The 26,689-nt window shown below is 41.4% G+C and overlaps 1 protein-coding gene across 2 annotated transcripts in view; it reads left to right on the forward strand.

The window, feature by feature from the left end:
* pkp4 (plakophilin 4) overlaps nucleotides 1-26,689 on the forward strand; it is a 181,508-nt gene that overhangs the window by 79,226 nt on the left and 75,593 nt on the right. For both annotated transcript variants that reach the window (XM_078552220.1, XM_078552221.1), the window contains exon 8: nucleotides 20,849-21,040. In XM_078552220.1, coding sequence (XP_078408346.1) covers nucleotides 20,849-21,040 — 192 coding nt within the window. The remainder of the gene's footprint in view (nucleotides 1-20,848; nucleotides 21,041-26,689) is intronic.

The following is a 26,689-nucleotide window of genomic DNA, read 5'->3' on the forward strand; positions in this document are numbered from 1 at the left end:
TTTTTGATCTACAAGGGAAACAAAGGTTAGGGGAGCAGGCAGGAAATTGGAGTTAAGGCCACAATAAGATCAGCCATGATCTTATTAAATAGTAGAGCAGGCTCAAGGGGCGAAATGGTCGTCGTCTTTTATGTTGTCATAGCTCTCCAACCAGGTAAAGGAGTCTTTAAAACTATTAAATCTCTTGCCTTCCTCTGTTTCAGTAAAAATAGTCCCAGTGCTTCTGGTACCTCCACAGAACTTTCCATCATTCCTGAATTTATGTAGTGTGATTTCTAGTTGCTTGGGTAGCACAGAACTTGAGTATAGCTGGAAAAGAGACGTGAAGTCGAAGCTTTTTCATCTTGCAATCAGGACGGATGAAGGAGTGCCAAATTTCAAAGGGAGCAACAATTTATACTGCACAAGAAAACTCTGGTAGAGGTGTTGCCACTAGGAGAATGTACTAGGGAACAATTGTCTCAATTGTGTCTCATGTTTTTGTTTAATTCAAAAAAAAAAGGCACAGTGCCTGGACATATTCTTTTTGTCTGTAGAGAACAGGTCCTGGCATATGAATATATGTAACTTCCAGCAAGCATAAATGAGCCACATTGTGAGCCTGACTGATGACCTTGAATTGTTAGTGTAACTCTTAGCAGACTTGGGATTATTCAGCACGTGCTGTAAAATTATGGATTCGCATCTCACGTTAGACCTTTGTATTAAGTTTGCAAGCATGGACTGGTTGAGCACAGTCAGTACACTTGCCTATTGTGAACAACCGAAGGATATGATGTTTGATAGCATCTGCCAGTTGTTGGGACGTACAGTCTACATAACTGGCATTGCACCAGCACTGAAATTTAATATGCCACATTATTCATTTGTGTGGTAGGCAGAACATCTTTTTGGCTTGACAGCAGCATCCTGTTTGTGAAAAATACTGCTCGTGCTGCTATGCATAGTGGCAGCGTGAAACTGCTAGCTTCACCTGTTGTTCAATTTTTGGAGATACCTTACCATTCCAGAGTAAGGCAGAGTGGGCATTTTTCAGGTCTGAAAATGGCACTTGAGGCGCTTTTGTGAGAGTGCGCAATACACAGTGAGCAGTGATCTGATCTGGATAGCCATTATCCAGCAGAATAGCTTTGCACCCTATTGCGGCATCCAGCTTTGCACAGTGAGCAAATGGCTTGGCTTACTTGAGATTGCCAATAGGGCCAATCTTATAGTGTGTGCAACTGTAGGAATCCCAGTGCATATATTGACCAGTGAAGGGAGGCTTGCAGTAGACAGAGAATCCATTGGTGGAATTCTCAACTAGTGAGTTGAGGAAAGGGAGCTCATTGGACTCCATTTCCAAGGTGAATTTGAGTGTGGGTGGAACACATTAAGTGTGTGAGGAGATTTTTGCAAACAGCTGCAGATTCAAATATGGCATACGTATCATTACATATTGGAAATATGCAAGCGGTAACCCACCCTTGCTGCACATTAGCCTTATTGACAATCTCCTAATTAGGGCCTCAAGCCATTTGCTCATCATGCAAGCTTGACACCAAAATGGGCGCATCAAAGCAATCCTGTGGGATAATAGCAAAATACAGCGGATGCTGGAAATCTAGAACAAAAATACCTGGAAAAACTCAGCAGGTCTGACAGCATCTACAGAGAGGGATACAGTTGACGTTTCGAGTCCCTATGACCCTCCATCAAAACTAATTTAGTTCTGATGAAGGGTCAGACAGACTCAAAACGTCAACTGTATCCCTCTCCGCAGATGGTGTCAGACCTGCTGAGTTTTAACAGGTATTTTTGTTTTTGTTCCGTGGGATAATAGCTGCCCCGATCAGATCATTGTTTTGCTGTGTATTTTTCATACGAATGGGCCTCAAGCTGCCTCTTTCAGACCTGAAAATCACCCAGTCTACCTCCAAAATACCCTGCAAGGTATCTGCAAAACTTGAGCAACAAGTAAAGCTAACAGTTTCATGCTGCTACTATGCAGTAGCAATATGAGTGGTATATTCCACTAACAATGCTGCCATCAAGCCAAAAAGACATTCTGCCTACCACACAAATGAGTAATGTGGTATATGAATTTAAGTGCCACTGTGATGCCAGGTATATACAAACGACTGGTGGATCATATCAAACAGTACATTCCTTTAGCTGTTCGTAAGAATGCAGAGTACTGACCGCTCTCTGCCAGCTCATGCTTGCAAAACTCAGAATATAATGGCCCAGATCTTCTGAGGAGTGGCAATCATCATCGGATTGTCGCTTTGCTTGATCTTTCCTCCACCCCAACAATGCTCCATGTTTCTTGCCGGGTCTTCCGAGCCCAGCTTCATCAGAAATGCTGAGCATAGCATCCCTCTTGGGCCCTGTTGCAGCACTGTAGAGTTGGGGGGAAGATGGGACATGCCCCTTTTTTATGGCACTAGCTGCTATATGGTAAGTTTACGTATCCAGCTTGAAAGTTAGTGAATGGGTGAATGTAAGATTGGATGGATGAATGAGTAGGTTGGGTGAGCCGAGTGTGGGGTGGCTGGAGGGGTTGTGGGGGGGACGAGGGTGGGGAGGGAAATGCGGGTTGTGGGGGGCGGTCACTGACTAAGGGGTCAGTTGTGTAATTACCCAGGAATTAGACTTTTTTTCTATCTAACATTTCCTTGGTATCTATCCAGGTATCCATAGAACTGTCCAAACTCAGACTCTGTGGTAGATACAAGTGCGCAGGGCCCAAGGGAACTGGGAAATTCCCTATCGGAAGTTGAAACTCCCTGGCAACTCCACTTAGATCAACACATCAGGACTGCTGCGGGGCCCCCTCATAGATCTCAGTCATTCACCTGGTCTCCAACGATCCGGAGAGTACAGGATTTGGGCCAATGTCTAACATTAGATGTGATTGTGATTGGACAGCACTTGCTGAATAAGCCCAAGTGTGCTAAGAATTGTACTACCAACCAATATAAGATCATCAGTTGGGCTCGCAATGTGGCTCACGTATGCTTGCGAGAAGCTACTATTCACAGGGACTGGTCCTCTGCAGACAAAGGAATATGTCCAGGCAATGAGTTTTTCTTAAACAAAAGTATGTGGGGCAATAGTTCCCTGTTGCATTCTCCACGGCAGTGCCTTGACCAATCGGAGTCGGCTTGCCAACCAATTAGCACAGTTTTCTCAGTGTTAATTTGAGCTCTCTTTGAAATTTGGCATTCTTACATCTGTCCTGATGAATGCCTTCGAATACATCAAAAAACTTTGGCATGTCTCTTTTTCAGCAATACTCAAATGTGTCATAAGATTTGAATGTACCAAACTCTAATACTGGTGTACACACCAGCAATACCTAATTGCTGGTGTGTACAATGTATTATTACTACTTTACCTTTCTGTCCTTTCTCTATTGAGGTACTTTTTGCAGTATGGAGACCAAACCAAGAAATTGATTGACACCACAGCCATTTTACAGGTGTAAAAGAGGCACCAAGGCGGTGGCTGGCACCCACGTTGCCTGCCTGACATTGCGAGACACAAATAAAGAACCATCCTGGTCTCTCACCTGAAACAGGCCCATTGCATATGTAAAATGGGACCAAACACCTTTTTGAGGCTCTCCTTGCAAAATTGCAACAAAACATTTACTGCGTGTGGTCTGACCTGGTGCACTGTTTTCACTCAAATGAACCGTAAGCTGATAATGGCAATCAGTATTCCCAGATCTTTGCTCCTCTTATCCGTTGAATTTCTTGACTTTGAAGGAATAGTGGCCGCCTTATCACTCTTACCAAAATGAGCCACCTCACACATCTCTGAATCTAGCATTTAACCACCTACTATAAAAGCTTGTTTCTGTTATCTTGTATTTTGGTGAAGCATTCCATATTATTAAATATATCCACCAATTTGGAAATTCTAATACCATAACTCCAGTTATGGTAAACAGTAGTCCCAGCATACATCCTTTTTGGGATGTCACATCCCAATTTCTGCCAGCCCAAGGAATATGAAACTTCTCTTAACACCTACTCTGCTTCCTGTTTTGTGGCCATATTTCAAATCGTTCTGATACCTGACCTTTGTCTCAGCACTGAGGCCTACCTCCTACTCCCTTGACCCTATTCCCACTAAACTGCCAACCACCCAGTTTACCCCCCTCTCTTAGCTGATATTGTTAACAGTTCTCTCATGTGTCTCCTTTTGAGGACTGGGCCATCACCCATTCTTCAAAAAACCAACCCTTGATTCCATTATCCTTGTAAACTACCATCCCATCTCCAAAGTCCCTTTCCTCTGCAAAGCCCTTGAACGTGCTGTTGCCTCCTAAATCGTGCCCCCCTTTCCCAGAACTGTTTGAATCTCTCTAATCAGGCTTCTGCCCATCACAGCACTGAAGCAGCTCTTGCCAAAGTCAAAACTGACATCCACCTGGTTGTGACAAAGGTAAACTTTCCTTCCTCATCCTGACTGCAGCCTTTGACATGGTTCACCACATCCACCTCCACCATCCCCTCCACTGTCGTCCAGCTAGGTGGGATTGTTTTCAGCTGGTTCCAGCCTTATCTATCTAATTGTCTCCAGGTTATCGCTTGCAATGGCTTCTCTTCCTGCTCCTGTGCCATTACCTTGTTCCCCAAAGATTGATCCTTGTTTCCCTCTTCCCATCTACATGTTGCCCCTCAGCAACATCATTGGAAAGCACAAGGTTAGTTTTCACGTGCATGATGACAACACCCAGCTCAACCTCACCACTATCTCTCTTGACTCTCCCATTGTTGCTAAGTTATCAGACTGCTTACCTAGCATCTAGTACTGGATGAACAGAATTTCCTTCAATTAAATATTGGGAAGACTGAAGCCATGGCTTTCAATCCCCACTCCAAACTCCATTCCCTAGCTGCCAAATCCATCCCTCTCCCTGGCGACAGTCTGAGACTAATCCAGTCTGTTCGCAATCTTGGCATCATACTTGACCCTGAGATAAGCTTCCAACCTCCCATTTGAGCCATCACTAAGACCACCTATTTCCACCCCTCAAACATGGCCTGACTTCGCCCCCGTCTCAGGTCATTGCTGCTGAAACCCACAATCATGCCTTCGTTACACTTAGACTTGACTGTGCCAATGCACTCCTGGCTGGTGTCTCATTTTATTAGCTTGAGGTCATCTAAAACTCTGCTGCTCACGTCTTAACTCGGTCCATGTCCCATTCATCTATCTCCCCTATGTTCACTGACTTATGATGGCTCCCTACCTCTGTAATCCCTTCCAGCTCAAGATACCTTTAAGATACCTGTGCTCGTTTGATTCTGGCCTCCTGAGCATCCCCAATTTTTATTGCTCCACCTTTGGCGACCAAGCCTTCAGCTGTTAAAGCCTGAACTCTGGAATTCTTTCCCTACATCTCTCTGCCTCTCTACCCCTTTACTCTAAGACACTTATTTAAAACCTACCTCTGTGACCAAGCCTTTGGCCATCTGACCTAATCTCCTTTTGTGGCTATATGTGGTCATATTTTATTTTAAAATGCTCCTGTGAAGAGCCTGGTGACCTTTTTTTTTACATTAAAGGCGCTGTAGAAATATAAGTTCTTGTGTGCACCCTATTGCAGGCCTTGTCAAAACCCATGTTTGCTATGATAAAAGCAAAATACTGCGGATGCTGGAAATCTAGAACAAAAACAAAAATACCTGGAAAAACTCAGCAGGTCTGACAGCATCTGCGGAGAGGGATATGGTTGACGTTTCGAGTCTGTATGACTCTTCATCAGGACTAAAACATATAGAAAAATAGAAAATTTCTATATGTCTTAGTTCTGATGAAAGGTCATACAGACTCGAAACGTCAACTGTATCCCTCTCCGCAGATGCTGTCAGACCTGCTGAGTTTTTCCAGGTATTTTTGTTTTTGTCCCATGTTTACTATACCCACTTCTTTTCTGCTGTTGTTCCTTTCAAAGAATTCTTAGATTAAACATCCCCTTCAATAAGCAAACAAATCTATTATATTCTGTCTCTGGGTGTTTTATATGATCAGCGATAAAGATTCTGTTATCTTTCCTAGATTTGACATTAAGTTAACTGGTATATAGTTTACTGGATTAATCCCATTACCCATAGGTTCAGGTGTAGGCTATTTAGCCTTTCCAGCTTGTTCCACCATTCAATTAGATCATATCTGATCTGTGACCTAACTTCATATGGCCTTTATGCCATATCCCTTAGTATTTTTGGTTAATACAAATTTTTCAATCTCTGATTTAAAATTAACCATTGATCTGCCTTAAATTGCTGTTTGTGCAAGAGTTCCTCACTCCTATGATTTTATGCATTTCCTAATTTCACTCCTGAAAAATCTTGCTCTAATTTTTAGATTGCAACCCCTAGTCTTAGACTCCACAACCAGCAGAAAATGTTTCTATCTATCTTATATATTTCCTCTTAATATCTTGAAAGTAAATATCAAATCACCCTTTGATCTTTTAAATTCAACGGGAATACAACCCTAGTTTTGCAATCTCTCAGTACTCCAGGCGTTTAACCAAACCTTTATATCACTGTACTCCTTTGTTTCTCAGCCCTCTAATATAAAGGCCTGTATTCCATTAGCCTTTTTGAATATTTTCTGTATCCCTCCATGGCATTTTAATGATCCATGTACCTGGACCTCTGAGTCTCTTTGGACTTCCACTGTTCCTAGCTTTTTGGCATTTACCATGTGCCCTGCTCAAACCTTCTTGGGCCCACTATGGATGCCTACATGGGAATCCATTGCTGAAGTTTTTCCCATTCACGTACATATCTACCAATATCACTTTGCAATATTCTTTTGTCTCTACTGCCTACAATGATGCCTATCTTTGTGTCATTGGCAAATTTGGATATGTGACTTTCTATTCCATCATCTTTGTCATTAATAAATAAGGTGAATAGTTAAAGCCCCAGTGCAGATCCTTTTGTGGACAAAACCTGTCACACACCACCCATTTAGTGCACCTGCCCATTATCCCCACTCTGTCCTTGACACACTGAATTTCCTAACCCAGGTCAATAAAGTGACTGCCCTTGACATCAAGGCTGCATTTGACTTAGTGTGGTTTCAGGGAGCCCTCGCAAAACCTAATTCAATGGGAATGGAGGTGGGGGGGAACTCCACTGACTGGAGACATACCTAGCACAAAGGATGACGGTTATGATTGTTGGAATTCGATCGTCTCAGTCACAGAACATTGCTGAAGGAGTTCCTCGGTGCAGTGTCCTAGGCTCAACCATCTGCTGCTTCATCAGTGATCTTCCCTCTATGCTCATATGCAGCAGGACCTGGACAACATTCGGATTTGGGCTGAAGTAACATTCACGCCACACAAGTGCTACAGAATGACCATATCCAATGAGAGAATCTAACCATCTCCCCTTGATATTCATTGGCATTACCATCGCTGAATCCCCCAATGTAAACACCTTTGACCAGAAACTGAACTGGACTAGCCATATAAATAGTGTGACTGCTAGAGCAGTTCAGAGGCTGGGAGTTCTGAATAACTCACTGCCTGACTTCACAAAGCCTGTCCAAGATCTGCAAGGTGCAAGTCAGGAGTGTGATGGAATACTCTCCACTTGCCTGGATGAGTGCAGCTCCAACAACACTCAAGAAACTTGATACCATCCAGGCCAAGCAGCCCATTTGATTGGCATCCCATCCACCATATTAAACATTCACTCCCTCCCCCACTGACGCACAGTGGCAGCAGTGTGTAGCATCTACACTGCAGCAACTCACCAAGGCTCCTTCGACAGCACCTTCCAAACCAGTGACCTCTACCACCTAGAAGGACAAGGGCAGCAGATGCATGGGAGTACCACCACTTGCAAGTTTCTCTGCAAGCCCCACATGATCTCGATTTAGAACAACATTGCCATTCCTTAACTCTCGTTGGGTCAAAATTCTGGAACTCCCTAACAGCACTGTGGGTGTACCTACACCTCGTGGACTGCTGTGATTCAAGAAAGCAGCTCACCATCACTTTCTAAAGGGAAATTGGGGATGGGCAATAAATGCCCATCAATGCCAGCAATGCCCACATCCTTTGAAAGAATAAATAATTTAAGAATTTGCCTTCAATTTCATGAAGGTCATCTTTAGCTAATAGTGTCTTATGAGGAACTTAATCGCATGCCTTCTGAAAGTCCATATACAAGATATGTAGACATTCCCCATCTACTATAGCCACCTGTTTTTTAAAAGAAAATTCAATCAGGTTTGTCAGACATGACAAATGCATGCTTGCTCCCTTATCAGTTGAAAATTTTCAGTGTTCAGTCGCCCTATCCTCGGTTATAGGCTGTAGTAATTTCCTGACAACTAATGTTGGTCTAACTGGTCTATAACTCACTGGTTTTCCCCTCTCATCTTTCTCTGTCTGCCATTTCTGTATTTTCATTGTCACTATCACCATTATCAGTTTTCAAGGGGTCCACATTGCTCCTGGCTACTCTCTTTCCTAATGTGTTTGTGAAAAAGTAAAATAGTGTTACACCCCTTTCAAATTTCTTTTCATGGTTCCTTTTCATGGCTGTTTTGTCACCCTTCGCTGTTCTTTGTATCTCTCCCAAACATCAGGGTTTATGCATTTTTGTGTGCCTTTTCTTTCAGTTTAATATTGTCCCTTACCTCTCTAGTTCTGTATTAACATTAAATTTTTCTGATACCATCCACTAATCTTAGTTCATTTTACCCATTAACGGACTTATCAAGTATGCTCTGGATAGTTTCTCTCTCCTCATAATTGACCTTATCTAAATCTAAAATTTTAGATCTCCCTTTTCAAACATGACATTGAACTCAAAGATAAAAACAAAAAGCCAAAAGCTACTGCGGATGCTGGAAATCCAAAACAAAAACAGATTACCTGGAAAAACTCAGCAGGTCTGCCAGCATCGGCGGAGAAGAAATCAGTTAACGTTTCGAGCCTTCATGGCCCTTCGGCAGAACTGAAGCATAGTTAGAAGAAGGGAGATATATAAACTGGTTTAAGGTGGTGGGGGGGGGGGGGGGGGTAGAGAGAGACATTGAGGGTGTGGTGATTGTGGAGATGAGCAGATAATCAAAAGATGTCACAGATGTCTGTGACATCTTTTGATTATCTGCTCATCTCCACAATCACCACACCCTCAGTCTGTGACATCTTTTGATTATCTGTTCATCTCCACAATCACCACACCCTCAATGTCTCTCTCCCCCCCACACCCACCTTAAACCAGTTTATATATCTCCCTTCTTCTAACTATGCTTCAGTTCTGCCGAAGGGCCATGAAGGCTTGAAACGTTAACTGATTTCTTCTCCGCCGATGCTGCCAGACCTGCTGATTTTTTCCAGGTAATTCTGTTTTTGCTTATGACATTGAACTCATTCATTGTGATTACTGTTTGATAAATGTTTGTACACTGTTAGGCTGTTAACTAAATCTGCCCATTACTCATTACTAAACCTAATATGGCATGCCTCCTTGTCCTATGGCATGTTGCTGCAGAAAACTCTCTCGGACGCACTGAAAAAATTCACTATCTTTTTTAGTGTGTGCTAGACTGCTTAGCTCAATCTATATGAAAATTAAGACCCCCACCACCATGAAAGCTGCTTTACCCTTGCTATATGCTTGTCTGATCTCTGCATTGAAACAATCTACCACTTCAAAGTTGCTATCAGGGGCCTATACAAAATGCCCACTACTGTCTTAAATGCTTTCCTAACTTTATCCATAAAATCTCCACTGCCTGCCTACTTTTTGAATGTCCTTTCTTACTATTGAAGTGATTTTATCCTTAATCACCAAGACTACTATTCCCCCTCCAGTATTATCCCTTATCACTCTCACCTCTTGAGTCTGAAGATTGAGAGTTCAAGTCCTACTGCAGGTCTTGAGCACAAAAATCAAGGCTGACAGTCCAGTGAAGTACTCTAGGAGGGTTGCACTGTCAGAAGTGCTTACTTTTGGATGGACATTAACCCAAGGCTCCCTCTTCCCCCTCAGGTGGGTGTTAAAAATCTGATAGCACTATTTCAAAGAAGAGTAGTGGATTTATTGCCAGTGTTCTAACCAATTTTCAGCCGTCAATATCACAAAAACATTATCTAGTTATTATCACACTGCTCTGCAAGCTTCGATAAACAGCACAAATTGGCTTTTAAAGCATTTTGGGACATCCTGTGGTCATGAAAGGTGTTACATAAATGTGACTCTTACATTTCCTGTAGACCTTGTAATCTGGTAATGTAGTTCCCAGTCCTGACCATCTTACAACCACTGCTCAGGAATGATCACCACATGTTTCAAGTTGAATTTGCAAAATTTGTTCATTGTAAACCATGGGTTTGTGTAATTGCTTATTTGGGCCAGATGCCCTAACCTGTCCTGCGTTACTGTCTTGCTCTCACATTTCTTATTTCTCATCTGATTGAGTTACCTTACATATTTTAGTTTTCTTTTAACTGCTGTTTCTGATAGTTATTGTACTTTTTTTTTCAAACTATTATCTATACTTTTTTCCACCTGAGCTCACTTACTAAAATTGTTGTGCTAAGGTCCTGATTCCAGCCCGATTCAGATGGAGCTCATTGCAGTGGCACTGGTTTCAATGTTGCATGAAATGGAATCCCACACCACTTCTTCAGCCACCTGTTCACCTCCTTAATCAGCTTATCCCTATGTCAATTTCCAAGTGGCAGAGGTTATAACCCTTGAGGACATGTTTTTTAGTTTAGCTTCTTGTTCCTGGTACACTTCAAACAGGATCTACTTTTCCCAATGTTGCAACAGCATCCTCTGCACCACCTTCTCCAAAACTTTTTATGCCAGTTCGAGGTAACCCTTTCCCTGGTACCAGGTAAATGACAATTTTGCTTACAAAACATGGTACTCTTTTCTTCCCCCCCCCACCCACCAATTGTTGAATCCCTTACTACTGTTCCATTAGCCCTCTTTCTCCCCCCACCTCCTCTCTCCCCCCACCCCCACTTTGACAGCTTCATGATCCAAGGTGTCCTGGTCTGCATTCTGGCTGTCCTTTTCAACAGTCTTTTTCCTTATCCTGACAGGTAACAAGTACATTTTACTTGTTAGATGACTCTTTTCAGTAGATCCTCATTCTTTATCTCACCGGGCTCCCTTTTACTCTGCACTCTATCAATCATGACAAACATGTTCTGACCCTGCAGCTCACAAGATGTGACTGAAGTCTGTAGCAAACTATACAGATGTTGCCTCTGCCCTCCCTTGTGCCTGAGCACCTCCAGCTTGCACTCCAGTCAGTGACTCTGTCTTGAATCTCTCTGTCTCAGAGATATACTGTAGACGTGTTTACTCGGGACAGCCTCGCTGTCCACAAACCCCCACAAGTCACAGCCCAGACACACAACCTGCTCTGTCATATCTTAGTCAAAATTATTTGTATCTACCTTCACTTTGTAAACTTTCCTTCTACACATTAACTTGCACTGAGCACTAAAACATTGCAAAAGAATTGAAATGTCTCTAGTTATTAGACAACTTTATTTCTGGTAAGTTTCGATGTTAAAGACCTGTCCCTGATTTGATCTTGGTAAAAATGCACTCACCAGCTACTCATCAATCAGTTCCTTCCCGTCTGTTGATATCACTGTGTTTTAACCTCTCTCCCTCACTCTCCCTTGCCCATTTTGATTATAGAACTAATCCGGATACTTGACTTTTTCCCCCTATAATATTGCCAGAGGACTGTCAACAAATATTATTTCTATAAACTTTTTTGAAAATTTGAGGTTTGGTTGCTTGCCAGTCCTTTGGCATTTTCCCATTTTATATTGATTTTTTGTAAACATTTGGATACTGCTTGCCTGATTATCTCCTCCCTAGCTTAATTTGCATCTGCATACACTCAAAATAATCAGGACCTGAGATTTTTTTCCAGTTTGACTAGTTTATCTTGTATCTTAACTACAACAACAACTTGTATAGCACCTTTAACGTAATGAAATGTCCCAAGGTGCTTCACAAGAACATTATAAAACAAAGTATGATACAGAGCCATGTAAGGAGATATTAAGTCAGATGAGTGAAAGCTTGGTCAATGAGAGGTTTTAAGAAGCGTCTTAAAGGAGGCAAGCCAGCTGGAGAGCAGAGAGATGAAGGGAGTGAATTCCAGATCTTGGGGCCTAAGTAAATGAAGGCATCAGTGGTGGAGCAATTATGGTTGGGAATGCACAGGAGCACAGAATATCTGAGGGTTGTGGATTGGAGGAGATTAGGAGATGGAGAGGGAAGACTATGGATGGTTTGAAAACCTGGATGAGAATTTTAAAATCAAAATATCGCTTTACTGGAAGCCAGTGTTCAACATGCACAGCGATGATAGGGGGAAAGGAATGCTGCAAGTTAAAACATGGGCAGCAAAGTTTTGGATGGGGAGTTTACAGGGGTGGAATGTGGGAGACCAGCCGGGGACGTGTGGAATAGTCAAGTGTAGAGGTAATGAAGGTTTCAGCAGCAGATAAGCTCCGAAGCTGATGTTACAGAGGTGAATAGAGGTGGTCTTGGAGATGACACAAGTATGAGATTAGGTCATCTCAGGATCAAATGTGTCACCAAAGTTTTCAACAGACTACTTTAATCTCAGGGAGAGGAATGGAGTTGGTAGCTAGGGAACAGGGTTTGGAGCAGGGACAGAAAACAATGCATTTGGTCTTTTAAATATTTAATTGGGACAAATTTCTTCCCATATGGATGTCAGATAAGCAGTCTGAAAACTTAGCAACTTAGCAGGGCAGTTGAGAGAAGTAATGAGGTAGAGCTGGGTGTCCTCGGCATACATGTGAAAACTAATGCCATGCCTTTGATATCACCAAGGGGCAGCATGTAGATGAGAAATAGGAAGGGGTCAAGGATAGATCCTTGGGGGGCACCAGAGGAAATGGTGCAAGAGCAGGAAGAAAAACCATTGGATGTGATGTCCTGGCTACAATTAGATAAATAATAACAGAACCACGTGAGAGCAATCCCATTCGGCTAGACGACAGGCAAAAAGCATTGAAGGAGTAGGGTGGGGTTACCTGTGACACAGGCTGCAGACAGGATGAGGAGGAAAGGTTTACCTTTGTCACATAGGATGTTATTTTTTGACTTTGATAAGAGCTGTTTTGGTACTGCGGTACCTGACTGGGATTCAAACATGGAGTTCCAGGAAAGATGGGAACATATTTGGGAGGTGACAACACATTCAAGGACTTTGGAGAAGAAAGGTGGGTTTGAAGGTGGGATGGAAGTTTGCAATGATGGTGGGGGCAAGGATTTTTTTTTTGAGAAGGCTGATGACGGTAGATTTTAAGGAGAGATGGACAACACTTGAAGAGAGAGAACAGTTTACAATATTGGCTAACATGGGGTCAGGGGTGGATGTTGGGTCATCAATTGTTAGTGGGAATAGGATTGAGGGAACAGGAAGTGGATTTCCTGGACAAGATGAGCTCAGAGGGCATATAGGGGAGATAGGAGAGAATACAGAAACTGTTAAAATATTCCTCTACTGCTGTAATTTTCCCTTTGATTGCTACAATTTTCTTTGAAGAGATTAAGTGCCTCTGCTTTTTCAGTATCAATTTGTATGAGATTATCTTGTCCATCCATTGGTTTCCCTATCTCTATCTTAAAATCTCCTTTTGTTACTTGTGTTTGTACAGGACTTCACTATTTTTCTGTTCTCTTATACTTTCACTTTTTATTCTCTTTGCCTTGCAAATTGTCATTTCAAGCCATTTCCAAAGCTCATATTCCCTTTTGTCGTCCTTCATTGTTTCTGTACTTTATGTATGCCTTTTCCTTTAAAATCAACATTATCCTATTTATCAATGGCATTTCATTCTTGGCTAGTTCCCTAATTTTTAGTGGAATATATTTGTTCTGAACTCCGACTTCTCATTAAAATATTGGCCACTGCTGTGTGCTCGCGTGCTCTCAATGTTTTCCAGTTTACCTTTATTGGCATCATCTTAATTCCCTCATTATCAAGTGGAAGGTAATTACCATTCATAAAGAAGGGAGAGAAACTACATGCAAGTTAGTGCAAAAATGCTGGAATCCATTATTCACAACATGGCAACAGGACACTTAGAAGATTTGGCTCAATTCTGAGGAGTGGCAATCATTATTGGATTGCCACTCAGATGGAGCACCACATTTCTGGCCTGGACTCCCAAACTGGCCTCCACAGAATTGCGGAATGTACCTGTCCTGAGTCCCTCTTTGTAGTGTAAAATCATCAGGGGAAGCCAAGCCATGTCTTCCCCCTTTTTACACATCATGCCACCCATCTGCTACCTAAAGTATTGAGTACAGTTTTGGCCTCCATACATAAAGGGTATTCTTGCCTTAGGGATGCAAAGAAAGTTCACTTGATTTATTCCTGGGAAGGGAGGGTTGTCTTCTGAAGAAAGATTGAATAGAATGGGTCTATGTGCTCTCTGGAGGTTAGAAGAATGAGAAGTGCTTATTTTAATATATTAGATTTTTGATAAACAAGGGAGTCAAGGGTCATCAGGAGCAGACAGGAAAGTGCAGTTGAGACCATAATCAGATCAGCCATGATCTTATCAAAGGACCAAATGGCCTACTTCTGCTTCTAAGTCCGGTGTTCCTATGAGATTCTGAGATTACCAGGGTAGATGTTGAGGTTTCTCCTGACTGAAGAATCAAAAAATAGAGAGCATAACCTCGCTGTAAGAAGATGGCTGTTTTGGACTGATGAGAAATTTCTTCATGCAAAGGGCTGCGAATCTTTGGAGTTCTCTGCCCCCAGAAGGCTGTGCATGCTCATCATTGAGTATATTCAAGGCTGAGATCAATAGAGTTTTGGACTCTTGAATCATGAGGTATTGGGGTCAGGTGGAAAAGTGGAGTTGAGGTCGAGGATCATCTATGATCTTATTAAATTGTGGAGCAGGTTCGAGAGGCCGTATAGCCTATTCCTACTCCTATTTCTTATGTTCTTATAGTTTTGTTCCCGCCATCTATATTTTTGTTTTGCTTCCTCTAATCTTCTCAATCATTATTGTAATCATCATTACATTTCATTGTTACGCCCTAGAAATTTTCCCACACTTGCATTATTTATCTGTTTCAGCTCTTTTTTTATTATTGTATCTCGTGATGGTTCCTTGGGCTTCTTGCACATAGGGTCAAATAAAAGTCTTGTGTACATTGTTTAAAAACTCCATCTTTTTCTACCTTTTTCATTCTCTTCATCAGTTTATTTGGATGTAGTTTGACTTTATTTTACTCATTTCAGATTTGCCAACAAACTTCTGCCCCTACTTTTCTTCCATTGTTGATTTGTGGTATACTACTAATAGTGTGACCAATCCCTTCTATTTCAATCCATGTGGATTTTGTTTCTACCTGTTAACTATGTCCATTCTTGCTACTGCCATTGTATTCCAGATTAGCACATCTACCTCACCACCTTCACCCTTCCCAATTATTTCTAAATACATTATAGCTCCAGGGCTGAATCCTGCCCTGCCTGAGCCATTTATCCAGTATTATAGTTATGTCTTTAGTTCCCATTTTTTTTATTACTGATTATTTGTACATTGATTTGCAGGCAATATAATTTATTTTTTAAAAATTCTACTTTTAAGTATTTTATTACTACTTCACAATCCTGAGCATTTTATTTTTATTGTTTTTGGTGCACTAACATTCGCTCGCATCCTTTTCTTTTACATTATGTTGCTGTTCCAGATAGTCGAATCAGTGCGTACCCCTCTCGTGCGAACTGACCCAGTCCATTGCTAGTTTAGAATTCTATTTAACCTTTTATGCTAGAACTTTAATCCCAGTTTTGTTCAGATTTAGCTCGTTCTTGCCCAAGAGCTGGTCCCAGTGCTCCATGAATTCGTGACCCTCTTTCCCACACCACTTAGTCATGCATTTACTTTGCTGACTGTTTATCCCAATTAGCATTTGGCTCAGGCACGTCCTCGAAGTCCTGGTTTTTAATCTATCTCCTGATGCTCCATTAGCAGGACATCCATCCTGTTTTCTCCTATGTCATTGGTTCCAACAATAATCACAGTAAATAGTTCTTGGCTCATACTCTCCCTCTTTCAAGTTCCTTTCTAGCCGCTTTGAGATATCCTTTACCCTGCCACTGGATAGATAACACTCCCCACTGAACTCTTATCACAACTGCAGAGGATACCCTTAATTTCCTAAAAAAATGGAAACTCTTAGGACTTGAAACCTTTTTATTCCCCTTTTTTCCTGCCCCTTTTGAATTGCCTCCTGTAAATTTATGACCGTCTTCCTCCGCCTTCCTCTTCATCTCTAAGTAGTGAGTATATCATATCTGTTGGACAGGATCAGCTTCTGCAGATCCTCCCTAATCTGTCACCATTAAGTTCCCTGTACCCCTCTGATTGTCAGTCACTATCAGGTGTCAGCTTTGACCCTGTAATACCACTGACATGTGCGAGAGTCAGAAAATGCATGTTCATCTCTCACTCTAAAGACTTGAGTGCATTAAATGAGCTTTTCCCATTTGAGCTGACATATTGGAAGTGCCACCTTTCAAATGAAATGCTATGCAGAGGCATGCCTGTCCTTTTGGCTGAACAAAAGGATCCTATGGCTGTATTCAAAGTAGAGCAGGGAAGTTCTTGATGTCCGAGCAATCATTTATCTCTCAACCAACATTCATTTTTTTAAATTATCTGGTCATTATTAAATTACTATTTATGCAGCCTTTGTGTGCAAATTGGCTGCCATATTTCCCTACATTACAACAGATTATGCTTCAAAATACATAATCAGCTGCAAGCACTTGGGGACATCCTGAGGTCATGAAAGATGCTATGTAAATGCAAGCTCTATCTTCTCTCTCATTACTGTATCTCTCTCCTTGGTCTGTCTGTGTCCTGAAGAAAACTATCTCGATATTCCATCTGCCTCTAGTGTTTTCATCTCTCGATGACACTGAGCCAGTGTAACATAGGCCATCTGAATAGTGTCTGCTACTAGTTAGCCTTTCCCCTGAACCCTTCGAAGCCTTTTTACCACTTAGTTGCCAAAAGTGCAAGCCAATAACAGCACTGCAAGGTATTGAAGAGGATAGCTGTTGACTCCAGAATTTCAATAGTTTGGCTGAGTGGGTGGAGAAGTGGCAAACAGAATTCAATCCGGAAAAGTGGAGGTAATGCATTTGGGGAGGGCAAGCAAAGCAAAGGAATACTCAATAAATGGGAAGTTATTGAGAGGGGTTGAGGAAGTGAGAGACCTTGGAGTGCATGTCCACAAGCCCATGAAGGTGAGAGGACAGGTGGACAAGGTACTCAAGAAAGCATGTAGAATGCTTTCCTTTATTCGGCGAGGTATTGAATACAAAAGCAGGGATATAATAATGGAACTGTATAAAACGCTGGTTAGGTCACAGCTGGAATTTTGTGTACAGTTCTGGTCACCACGTTGCAGCAAGGACATAATTGTTCTGGAGCGAATGCAGAGGCAATTTACAAGAATGCTCCCAGGGCTTAAATTGCAGCTATAAGGAAAGATTAGATAGGCTGGGGTTGTTTTCTTAGAACAGAGGAGGCTGAGGGGTGACCTAAATGAGGTGTACAAAATTGAGGGGCCTAAATAAGCTAGACAGGAAAGATTTGTTTCCTCTAACTGAGGGGTCAGTTACCAGGCGGCATAGATTTAAAGTGATTAGTAGAAGGATTGGAGGGGTCATTAGGAAAACTTTTTTCACCCAGATGGTGGTGGGCATCTGGTGGGTGTCACTGCCTTGGTTGAGGCTGAAATGCTCAACTCATTTAAAAGGTACCTGGATCTGCATCTGAAGTGCTGTAACCTGCAAAGCTACGGACCAGGTGCTGGAAAGTGGGATTAAAATAAGTGGCTGGTTTCTTTTTTTTCTCTTTTTGGCTGGCGCAGACACGATGAGCTAAGTGGCCTCTTTCTGCTCCGTAACTTTTCTATGGTTCTATGGGAAGCTTGGGCATGTGAGGCCTGAGTGTAAAGGCAACCAGCTGTGTAGCCTCCATTCAGAACACAGGCTCACAGTCTTAAAAAAGGGGTTGGACATTTAGGACTGAGATAAGAAATTTCTTCGCTCAAAAGGGTGTGAATCTTTTGAATTCCCCTGAAATGGTCATTCGTTGAGTACATTCAAGACAAAAGGTTGATAGATTTTTGAATATTAAGGGAATTCAGGATAGATGGAGCTGAGGTAGAAGATCAGCCATAATTTTGTTGAATGGCACAGCAGACTTGAAGTTCCAAATGGCCCACTCCAGTTCCCATTTATTTTGTTCTTTTCTTCTTTGGTCCATCTTCCTCTTATTCTGAGACTGACCCTGGGGATTTATTTTCTTAGCATCTATGCCCTCAGCTCCTTAGAATTTTATATATTTCAATTGGATCACCACTTCCCATTCTTTGAAACTGCTGGGAATATAGGCCTAGTCTGCTAAATTTCTCCTCATGGGACTATCCCCTCATCTCAGAAACCAGTCTAGTGAAACTTTGTTGCACTGCTTCTAGAACAAGTAAGGAGACCAAAGTTACAGGTTGTACCCAGGCGTGGCCTCACCAATGTAATTGTAGTAAAACTTCTTAATCTTATACTTGAATCCCTTTGTAACAAAAGCTAATGTACCATTTGCTTTCCTAATTGCTTGCTGTACCTGCATGTTAACTTTGATTCATGTAGGCATCCAGGCACCTCCTGAATGTATACACCTCCCAATCTCTCTCAATTCAAAAAATAATCTGCCTTTTCATTTTTCCTGCCAGAATGTATAGCTTCACATTTTGCCACATTTTTATTCTACCTGCCATGTTCTTGCCTGCTCAGCCAACCTATCTATCCTCAGCCTCTTTGCATCTTCCTTATTGCTTAATTTCCCATCTTAATAAATCAGCTGAAGCTTCACACAGTGAAAGAACTGAACAAAGTGTAAATTACTGTTGGTGAATTCGGGGCCAAAGCAGGTACAGAAATGGAGAGGAAAAGAGAGAATAGTTTAAGTGAGAGAAAAAAGAAACAAAAATACTTGTTTAAATTTGACACTTTTTTAAAATCTCAATTATGTGAAGGAATGAGACTCCACATTTGTATTAATTAATTTTCAGTGCCACAGGGTTGACTGGTAATATATCAATTATCATATTAAAAGGGTCGTGCAATGACTTAATCTAACTTTTGCGAGTTTAATTTGTATTGACCTTGCAAAAATGGCAACTTCACAACTTTCAATGCATGTCAGTAGTGAGGCAGAGAACGAAATGCTAGTTTCACAAAACTACTGACCATATATTTTGGATGTTGGCATTTAGCATGCAGCTGCTCTCCAAACTTCAGTACCACATGCGCTTAATTACTGATGAGCACCATTTACATCACCTTATTTTGACAGCAAAGTCTGACATGTAGACATGCCTCAAAGCTGTGGTCATTCAAGATAGTGATACTGCACATAAATTTCCGCATTCCACAGACCCAACGTAATGTTTATGCTGCCATCATCTACTTTATATACTTAATTACTGTGTACAATGGTTATTAATGCATTTAAAATGTTAATTAATTCACTTTAATAAATTATAATTAACAAATTGATTTAACTTGATAGTTCCATTGCCCGGTTTAAAATTTTATGACTAAATAATTGAACATAGCTTTATTTCTGTGGCTCCACCACTCCTCCCTCTGTCATATATATTGATGCTTTTTCTGATTCTCCCTTCATTAACTTCTGCCAGCAGTCTGACTTTTTTTTTCCTTTTTGCACCCTCACCCCTGCACTATTTTTAAATCCTCTCTCCAGATTATATTTGGTGGGTAGGAGGGGCTGTAGGTGGAAATAAGCATCAATGAATTTGTGGGCTTTACAATGAATGTGCAGAAAACTGACTTAGCCAGCTTGTAAAATCTCTTTTGTTTTGGCAAGTATGTATAGAAAAATTACCAAATCTGAGTGCAAGGAAAAACCCTGACATTTCTGCACACTGAAATATGTTTATCCTTGAACTTAGGATGGAAAAGAAGGCAGCTGGCTTATTATCTAGTAATTTTGACGGTGTTATATATCTGTCTATTGAGTGCATACTCCTGTTCCCAGTGCCCAAACTCAGAATTTAAGTATAAGTAGAATGTTTTAAAATCTAGATTATTGATTGAAAGGTACATACAGTGTAGGTAGTTTATTTCCTCCAAAGATTATTATATAAACTTGTATCTCATTTGTATTATGTTTACAGCATAGAAATAGGCCATTAGGCCCAACTGGTTTATGCTCCGCACAAGCATCCCCCTACCCATCTTCATCAAACCCTTAAGTATACTCTTCTGTTGCTTTCTCCCTCGTGCTTCTCTGACTTCTTAAATGCACCTATGCCATTCACCTCAACTAATCATTGTGGTATAGGGTTCCATGTTCTTACCACTCTATGGGTAAAGAAGCTTCTCCTGAGCTTCTATTGTATTTATTAATCACTAACTTATATTGGTGACTAACCTATATTTATGACTTCCACTCTTGGACTTCTACAATTCATGTTCTGGGGATAAAATGTACTGCAGTTTTTACATAGATCAGGTTATACCAGTACATCATACATCAAACAGTAAGGATATTTAAGTTGACAAAATAAATTGAACTACTAGGCAGCAATTATTAATGGGTGCATTTTGCTACATTGGTACTTTTATAGTGTCATAAGAATTTGCGATTAGTGTGGGGACCAGTCATCTTTATTTTTAAACAGTTGTTTACACCAAGTAGAAATCTGCTTTGATTCAATCAACCATGGATTCTGTTTTTCAGGATTACGTAGTTCGTATGCCAGTCAACACAGTCAACTGGGACATGAATTGCGTTCTGCCATGTCTCCTGATTTGCATATTACTCCAATCTATGAAGGAAGAACACTTCAAAGCCCAGTTTATTGCAGTCCCAGTCACGCAGGCGTTGAACTTCTTCATGGCACTCAAACTGCAGTGTTTCGTACAGGCTCAGGTAATGGTTTTGTGAGGTTTCTTTTCTCTTGAGATTGTCAAGAAAGACCATGCTACTGAAGAAAACAGTGTTACACTGAATTATTAGGGAGCCAGCCCTTTAACTATGTGTTATATGAAGTGGGAGCAAAAGTATTGATTTACTGATGAACTAAAATAACTCAAAAAAAGAGCTTAATAGTAAAATTGTAGATTTAGTGGAAATTGTAACCTAGAATAGATTTTTAAATGTTTGTTGTATAACCTGTTTTGTTACCAAGTGTCTTGGGTTTTCTTTCCAGTTTGTTGAACTCAATTGCAAGGACTGAATGGATGCAAGGAATAATTTGCCTTTACATAGTTAATACAGTTAACAGTATACTTGCACTAGTTAGGTGCATGCATTGCTGACCATTGTATCCCTGCTTCCACCATTTCTACCCCACCCCTTAAAATTCCTTAATCGAGTACGTGCAATGTAACCTGGTTTTCACGAGAAGTTCTAAAATGTTCAAATTTTTAATTGTAATGTAATATAGGCCTAACTTGAATTGCTTTGTCCATTTTGTGAGTACTTAATACAATGTTAGTACAAAAGGATGCCATCATATGGATTTTGCAGTGTAAAACTATAATTATGGGCAAGTATTTGTAGAATTAAATGCAACATCAACTCTAATTAAGAGCTTGAGAATTTAGCCATCTTAACCACAAACCAAGTCATCCTATTCTAAACCATCTATTTTTTTCAGGAAATTAGTATACATTGTCAAGTGAAGTTGGGGGAGGGGTGGACATGTGATGGTGGAAAGACATATCACTACTGTTGCTTCAGTTTTCTCCAGGTTTTTATTTCCTAATTTTAGAGATGTAAAAATTGGAAAAATTCAAGGTAACCAGGCAGAATCAACATGGTTTTGTGAAAGGGAAATCATGTTTAACCAATTTACTGGAGTTCTTTGAAGAAGTAACATATGCTATTATCAGGAGAACCAGTGGATGAGCTGTACTTAAATTTCCAGTAGGCATTTGATAAGGTGCCACGTCAAAGGTTATTGTGAAAAATAACAGCTCATGGTATAGGGGGTGACATATGGGCATGGATAGAAGATTGGCTAGCTAACAGGAAACAGGCACAAAAGGGTCATTTTCTGCTTGGCAAGATGCCACAACTTGGATGAAGGCACTGAAGGTACGGCTGCTAAATTTGCTGATGACACAAAGATAGATAGGAAAGTAAGATGTAAAGAGGACATGAGGAGGCTACAAAGTGACACAGGTTAAGTGAGTGGGCAAATATCAGGAAAATGGAGTATTATGTGGGGAAAATGTAAAAATGTCCATTTTGGCAGGAAAAATATAAAAAAGCATAATATCTAAATGGTGAGAGGCTGTAGGGCTCTGAGATGCAGAGGGATCTGGGTGTCCTAGTCCATAAATTGCAAAAGGTTAGCATGCAGGTACAGAAAGTATTCAGGAAAGTTAATAGAATGTTGTAATTTATTGTGAAGGGAATAGAATACAAAAATAGGGAAGTTATGCTTCAGTCATCCAGGGCATTGGTGAGGCCACATCTGGAGTACTGTGTACAGTATTGGTCTCCTTTATTTAAGGATGGATATAAATGCATTGGAAACAGTTTAGAGAAGGTTTACTAGACTAATTCCTGGAATGGGTGCATCCTTTGAGGAAAGGTTGGACAGGCTAGGCTTGTCAACTTGATTGAAACATATAAGATCCTTGATAGGATCTTACATGTTTCAAAGGGATCTTGACAGGGTGGATGTGGAGAGGGCGGCTCCTCTTATGAGTAAATCTAGAACAAGGGGTCACTGTTTAAAAATAAGAGATCGCCCATTTAAAACGGTGATGAGAATTTTTTTCTGAGGGCCATGAGTCTTTGGAACACCCTTGCTCATAAGGTGATGGAAGCAGAGTGTTTGAATGTTTTTAAGCCAGAGGTAGATTCTTGATAAGTAAGGGGGTGAAAGGATATAGGGAGGTAGGTGGGAATGTGGCGCTGAGGGTACAATCCAATCAGACTTGAGGGGCCGAGTGACCTACCCCTCCTAATTTGTATGTTTGTGTGTTTGTTTGTTCGTAAGTACCATTGGACACATTAATCAAAATTGTAAACATTTAGAATGCATTTACATTTTTAAAATTTACATTTTTTAAACTTTGTTTAATGGTATGTTATCTTCTAATTGTGACTAGGGTTGGCACCTGTAGCCTCAAGAGTAACGTTATTCATCCTGTAATATGATCAGAATTGTAAATGGTACTTGAAATGGAGTCTGAACAATAACTTGTCCAGCAATAGTTTAATCTATGGATTTATTTATAGATGCTCATAGTCAATTAAGTTAAATTTTGAAGTCGAGAACTGTTGTAATATAGGGAAATTTGGCAACCAATTTGCAGATAGGAAGATCCTATAAACAGAAATGGGAATAATGACTGGATATCAGTTTTGGTGCTGCTTATTGAGTAATAAATGTTGACCAGGAAGCCAGAAATGCTCCCCTGCTCTTTTATTTCCAAATAGGGCCAAGGGTTCTTGCACATCCATCTGAGAGCAGACAGGACCTCGGTTTGACATCTCAACCTTTGACAGTGCAGCACACACTTAGTATTGACGCCAGCCTAGATTCTGTTCTTGAGCATTGGAGTAGGGCTTGAACCTATAACCATCTTTGCTCAGAGCTGAATGTGCTATTGCTGAGCCATGGCTGACACCTTGAACCTCTAGGCATCTCCCTAATCAGCGCACCGTATGACCCACTGTCCACTTAACGCATTCTTTTTGCTCCCAGCCACTTATCAGGCAGTTACTTATCTGCATTGAAATGCATCTGTCACCTACTGGTCCAATTAGCTAATAAAACCAAATCTGGTTTCTCATTTACGTTGCCATTTTTAATTATTTATAAACTTTGAGACATCACTTACAATATTCATGTTGATTCATTCATTATCTTAAAATATGTAAGATTCCAAAACTGATCCTTCAGATACCACAATCTTTTCTAACTTGTGAAATTCTGCGTTCTTTTAAAAGAAAGAAGCCTGCGAATAGCTGTGAAGTAAAACTATTTTGCACTAAATTGATTTAACTGTCTAAATTGCATAGGACAAAGCAACACAAATGCTTTTTTTTAATAATAAATAAAAACAATGCCGGAAAAACTCAGCAGGTCTGGCAGCATCTGTGGAGAGAGAAACAGTTAATGTTTCGAGCCAAATGACTCTTCAGAGCTAAAGAAAAGGAGAAATGTGATGGATTTTATACTGTTTAATAGGGAATGGAGCAGGTGGAGCAAAATAGAAGGTCAGGGATAGGTGAGAGCTAAGGAGAGGTTTGACAAAGATGGACACAGGACAAGGAGTGTAAATGGTAGTGGTAAAGACTAAAGGGTATGTTGATAGTGGCAAAAAGGTATGATGGCAGAATGTGCTAATAGCAGAAAAAGGGTCAGCGCTCTGAAAGGAAAACATAACAAGTGATATGGCCATGTGTATGTGTGTGTGGGGGGGGAGGAGGGGGGTTGGGGAAAAGGATGGAAACATAATTTATTCTTTTAATTTTTTTAAATTTAAAAATTGGATAAAAATGGAGGTGAGAGTTCATGGTCTGAAGTTGTTGAACTCCATGTTAAGTCCAGAATGCTGTAAAGTGCTTAATTGGAAGATGAGGTGCTGTTCCTCAAGTTTGCATTGGGCTTCACTGGAACATTGCAACAGGCCAAGGACAGACATGTGGACATGAGAGCAGGGTGGTGTGTTGAAATGGCAAGTGACCGGAAGGCCTGGGTCATGCTTTTAGACTGAGCGAAGGTGTTCTGCAAAGCGGTCACGCAGTCTGCGTATAGTCTGTCCAATATAGAGGAGATCGTATTGGGAGCAGCAAATACAGTAGACCAAATTGAAGGAGGTGCAAGTGAAGCACTGCTTCACCTGAAAGGAGCGTCCAGGGCCTTGGACAGGGAGGAGATAAAGGGGCATGTGTTGCAACTTCTACAATTGCGTGGCAAGGTGCAGTGGGAAGGGGATGAGGAGTTGGGGGTGATGGAGGAGTGGATCAGGGTGTCACAGAGGGAATAAGCTCTACAGAATGCTGATAGGATGGGGTGAGGGGAAGATGTGTTTGGTGGCATCATGTTGGAGTTAGTGGAAATGGAGGATGATCCTTTGAATGCGAAGGGTGGTGGGGTGAAAAGTGAGGACGGGGGGAACCCTCTCAAGGTTCTGGGAGAGAGGGAGGAAAAGGGATGAGGGCAGAAGTGTGGTAGATGGATCAGACACTGTTGAGGGCCCTGTCAGCCACAGTTGGGGGGATCCCTCAGTTAAGGAAAAAGGAAGACATGTCAAAAGTGCCGTTTTGGAAGGGAGCATCATCGGAATAGATGTGATGGAGGAGGATGAACTGGGAGAATGGGATGGAGACCTTGCAGGAAGCAGGGTGTGAGGACCTGTAATCGAGGTAGCTGTGGGAGTCGGGCTTGTAATGAATATTGGTAGAGCAGCTATCACCAGAAATGAAGATAGAGGTCAGGGAAGGGAAATGTCAGAGGTGGACCGTGGGAGGGGTGGAAATTGGAAGCAAAATCAATTTTTTTAAAAAAGATTTCCGGGTCCAGGCGAGAGCATGAAGCGATGTACCGAGATAAGAGCTGAGGGAGGTGCTCTGAGTCTGACTGGAACAGGGAATGTTCCACATACCCCACAAAAAGATAGGCATATCTGGGGCCCATATGGATACCCATAACCACACCTTTTATTTGTAGGAAGTAAGACAAGTTTACAGGAGAAATTGTTCAGTGAGAGAACAAGTTCAGCCAGGTGGAGGAGAGTGGTGGTGGATGGGGATTGTTCGGGCCTCTGTTCAAGGAAGAAGTGGAGAGCCCTCAGACCATCCTGGTGGTGGGTGGAGGTGTAGAGAGAGTGGACATCCATAGTGAAGAGGCGGTTAAGGCCAGGAAACTGGAAATTGTTGATGTGACATAGGGTGTCAGAGGAATTGTGAATGTAGGTGGGAAAAGATCGGACAAGGAGAGAATAGAGTCAAGATAGGAAGAAATGAGTTCCGTTGGGCCAGAACAGGCTGACACGATGAATCTACCAGGGCAGTCCTATTTGTGGATTTTGGGAAGGAGGTAGAAGCAGGCTATGCAGGGTTGGAAGCTGTGGAGGGAAGATCTCCAGAGGAGATGAGGTCAGTGATAGTCCTGGAAACAGTGGCTTGATGTTTGATGGCGGGTTCACAGTCCGGGGGGAGTTGGCTGAGAAGTGCCTGAGAGTTGACGTTCAGCCTCTGCTTTTTTTTTAAGCTAGTTGCCTGACCTGAAACCTTGTCAACAGCTTTCTGTAGATGAAACCAAATGGATCTGGATCTTCCTTTTGGTTTTGGCATAGATCCAGGGTAAAAGGTACGAATGAAGTAGTGATGGGGAATTTTACACCCTCCCAATGAACTACACTTCATGTGATAATGAATTCCTTTGCAACACAATTACCTCAATTTCAGTTGCACTGCCTGCACAAAAATAGTCCCTTGCTTTACAAAGAAGAGGATAAACGCTATGGTAAGCAGGAGGAAAATGGTAAAGTGGATAAGTTGGAAGGGAGTCGAAAAGACAGCTGATGATTAGTCTTTAAAAAATGTGAAGGT

Source organism: Cetorhinus maximus, chromosome 11, assembly GCF_964194155.1.
Source record: "Cetorhinus maximus chromosome 11, sCetMax3.hap1.1, whole genome shotgun sequence".
NCBI lineage: Eukaryota > Metazoa > Chordata > Chondrichthyes > Lamniformes > Cetorhinidae > Cetorhinus > Cetorhinus maximus.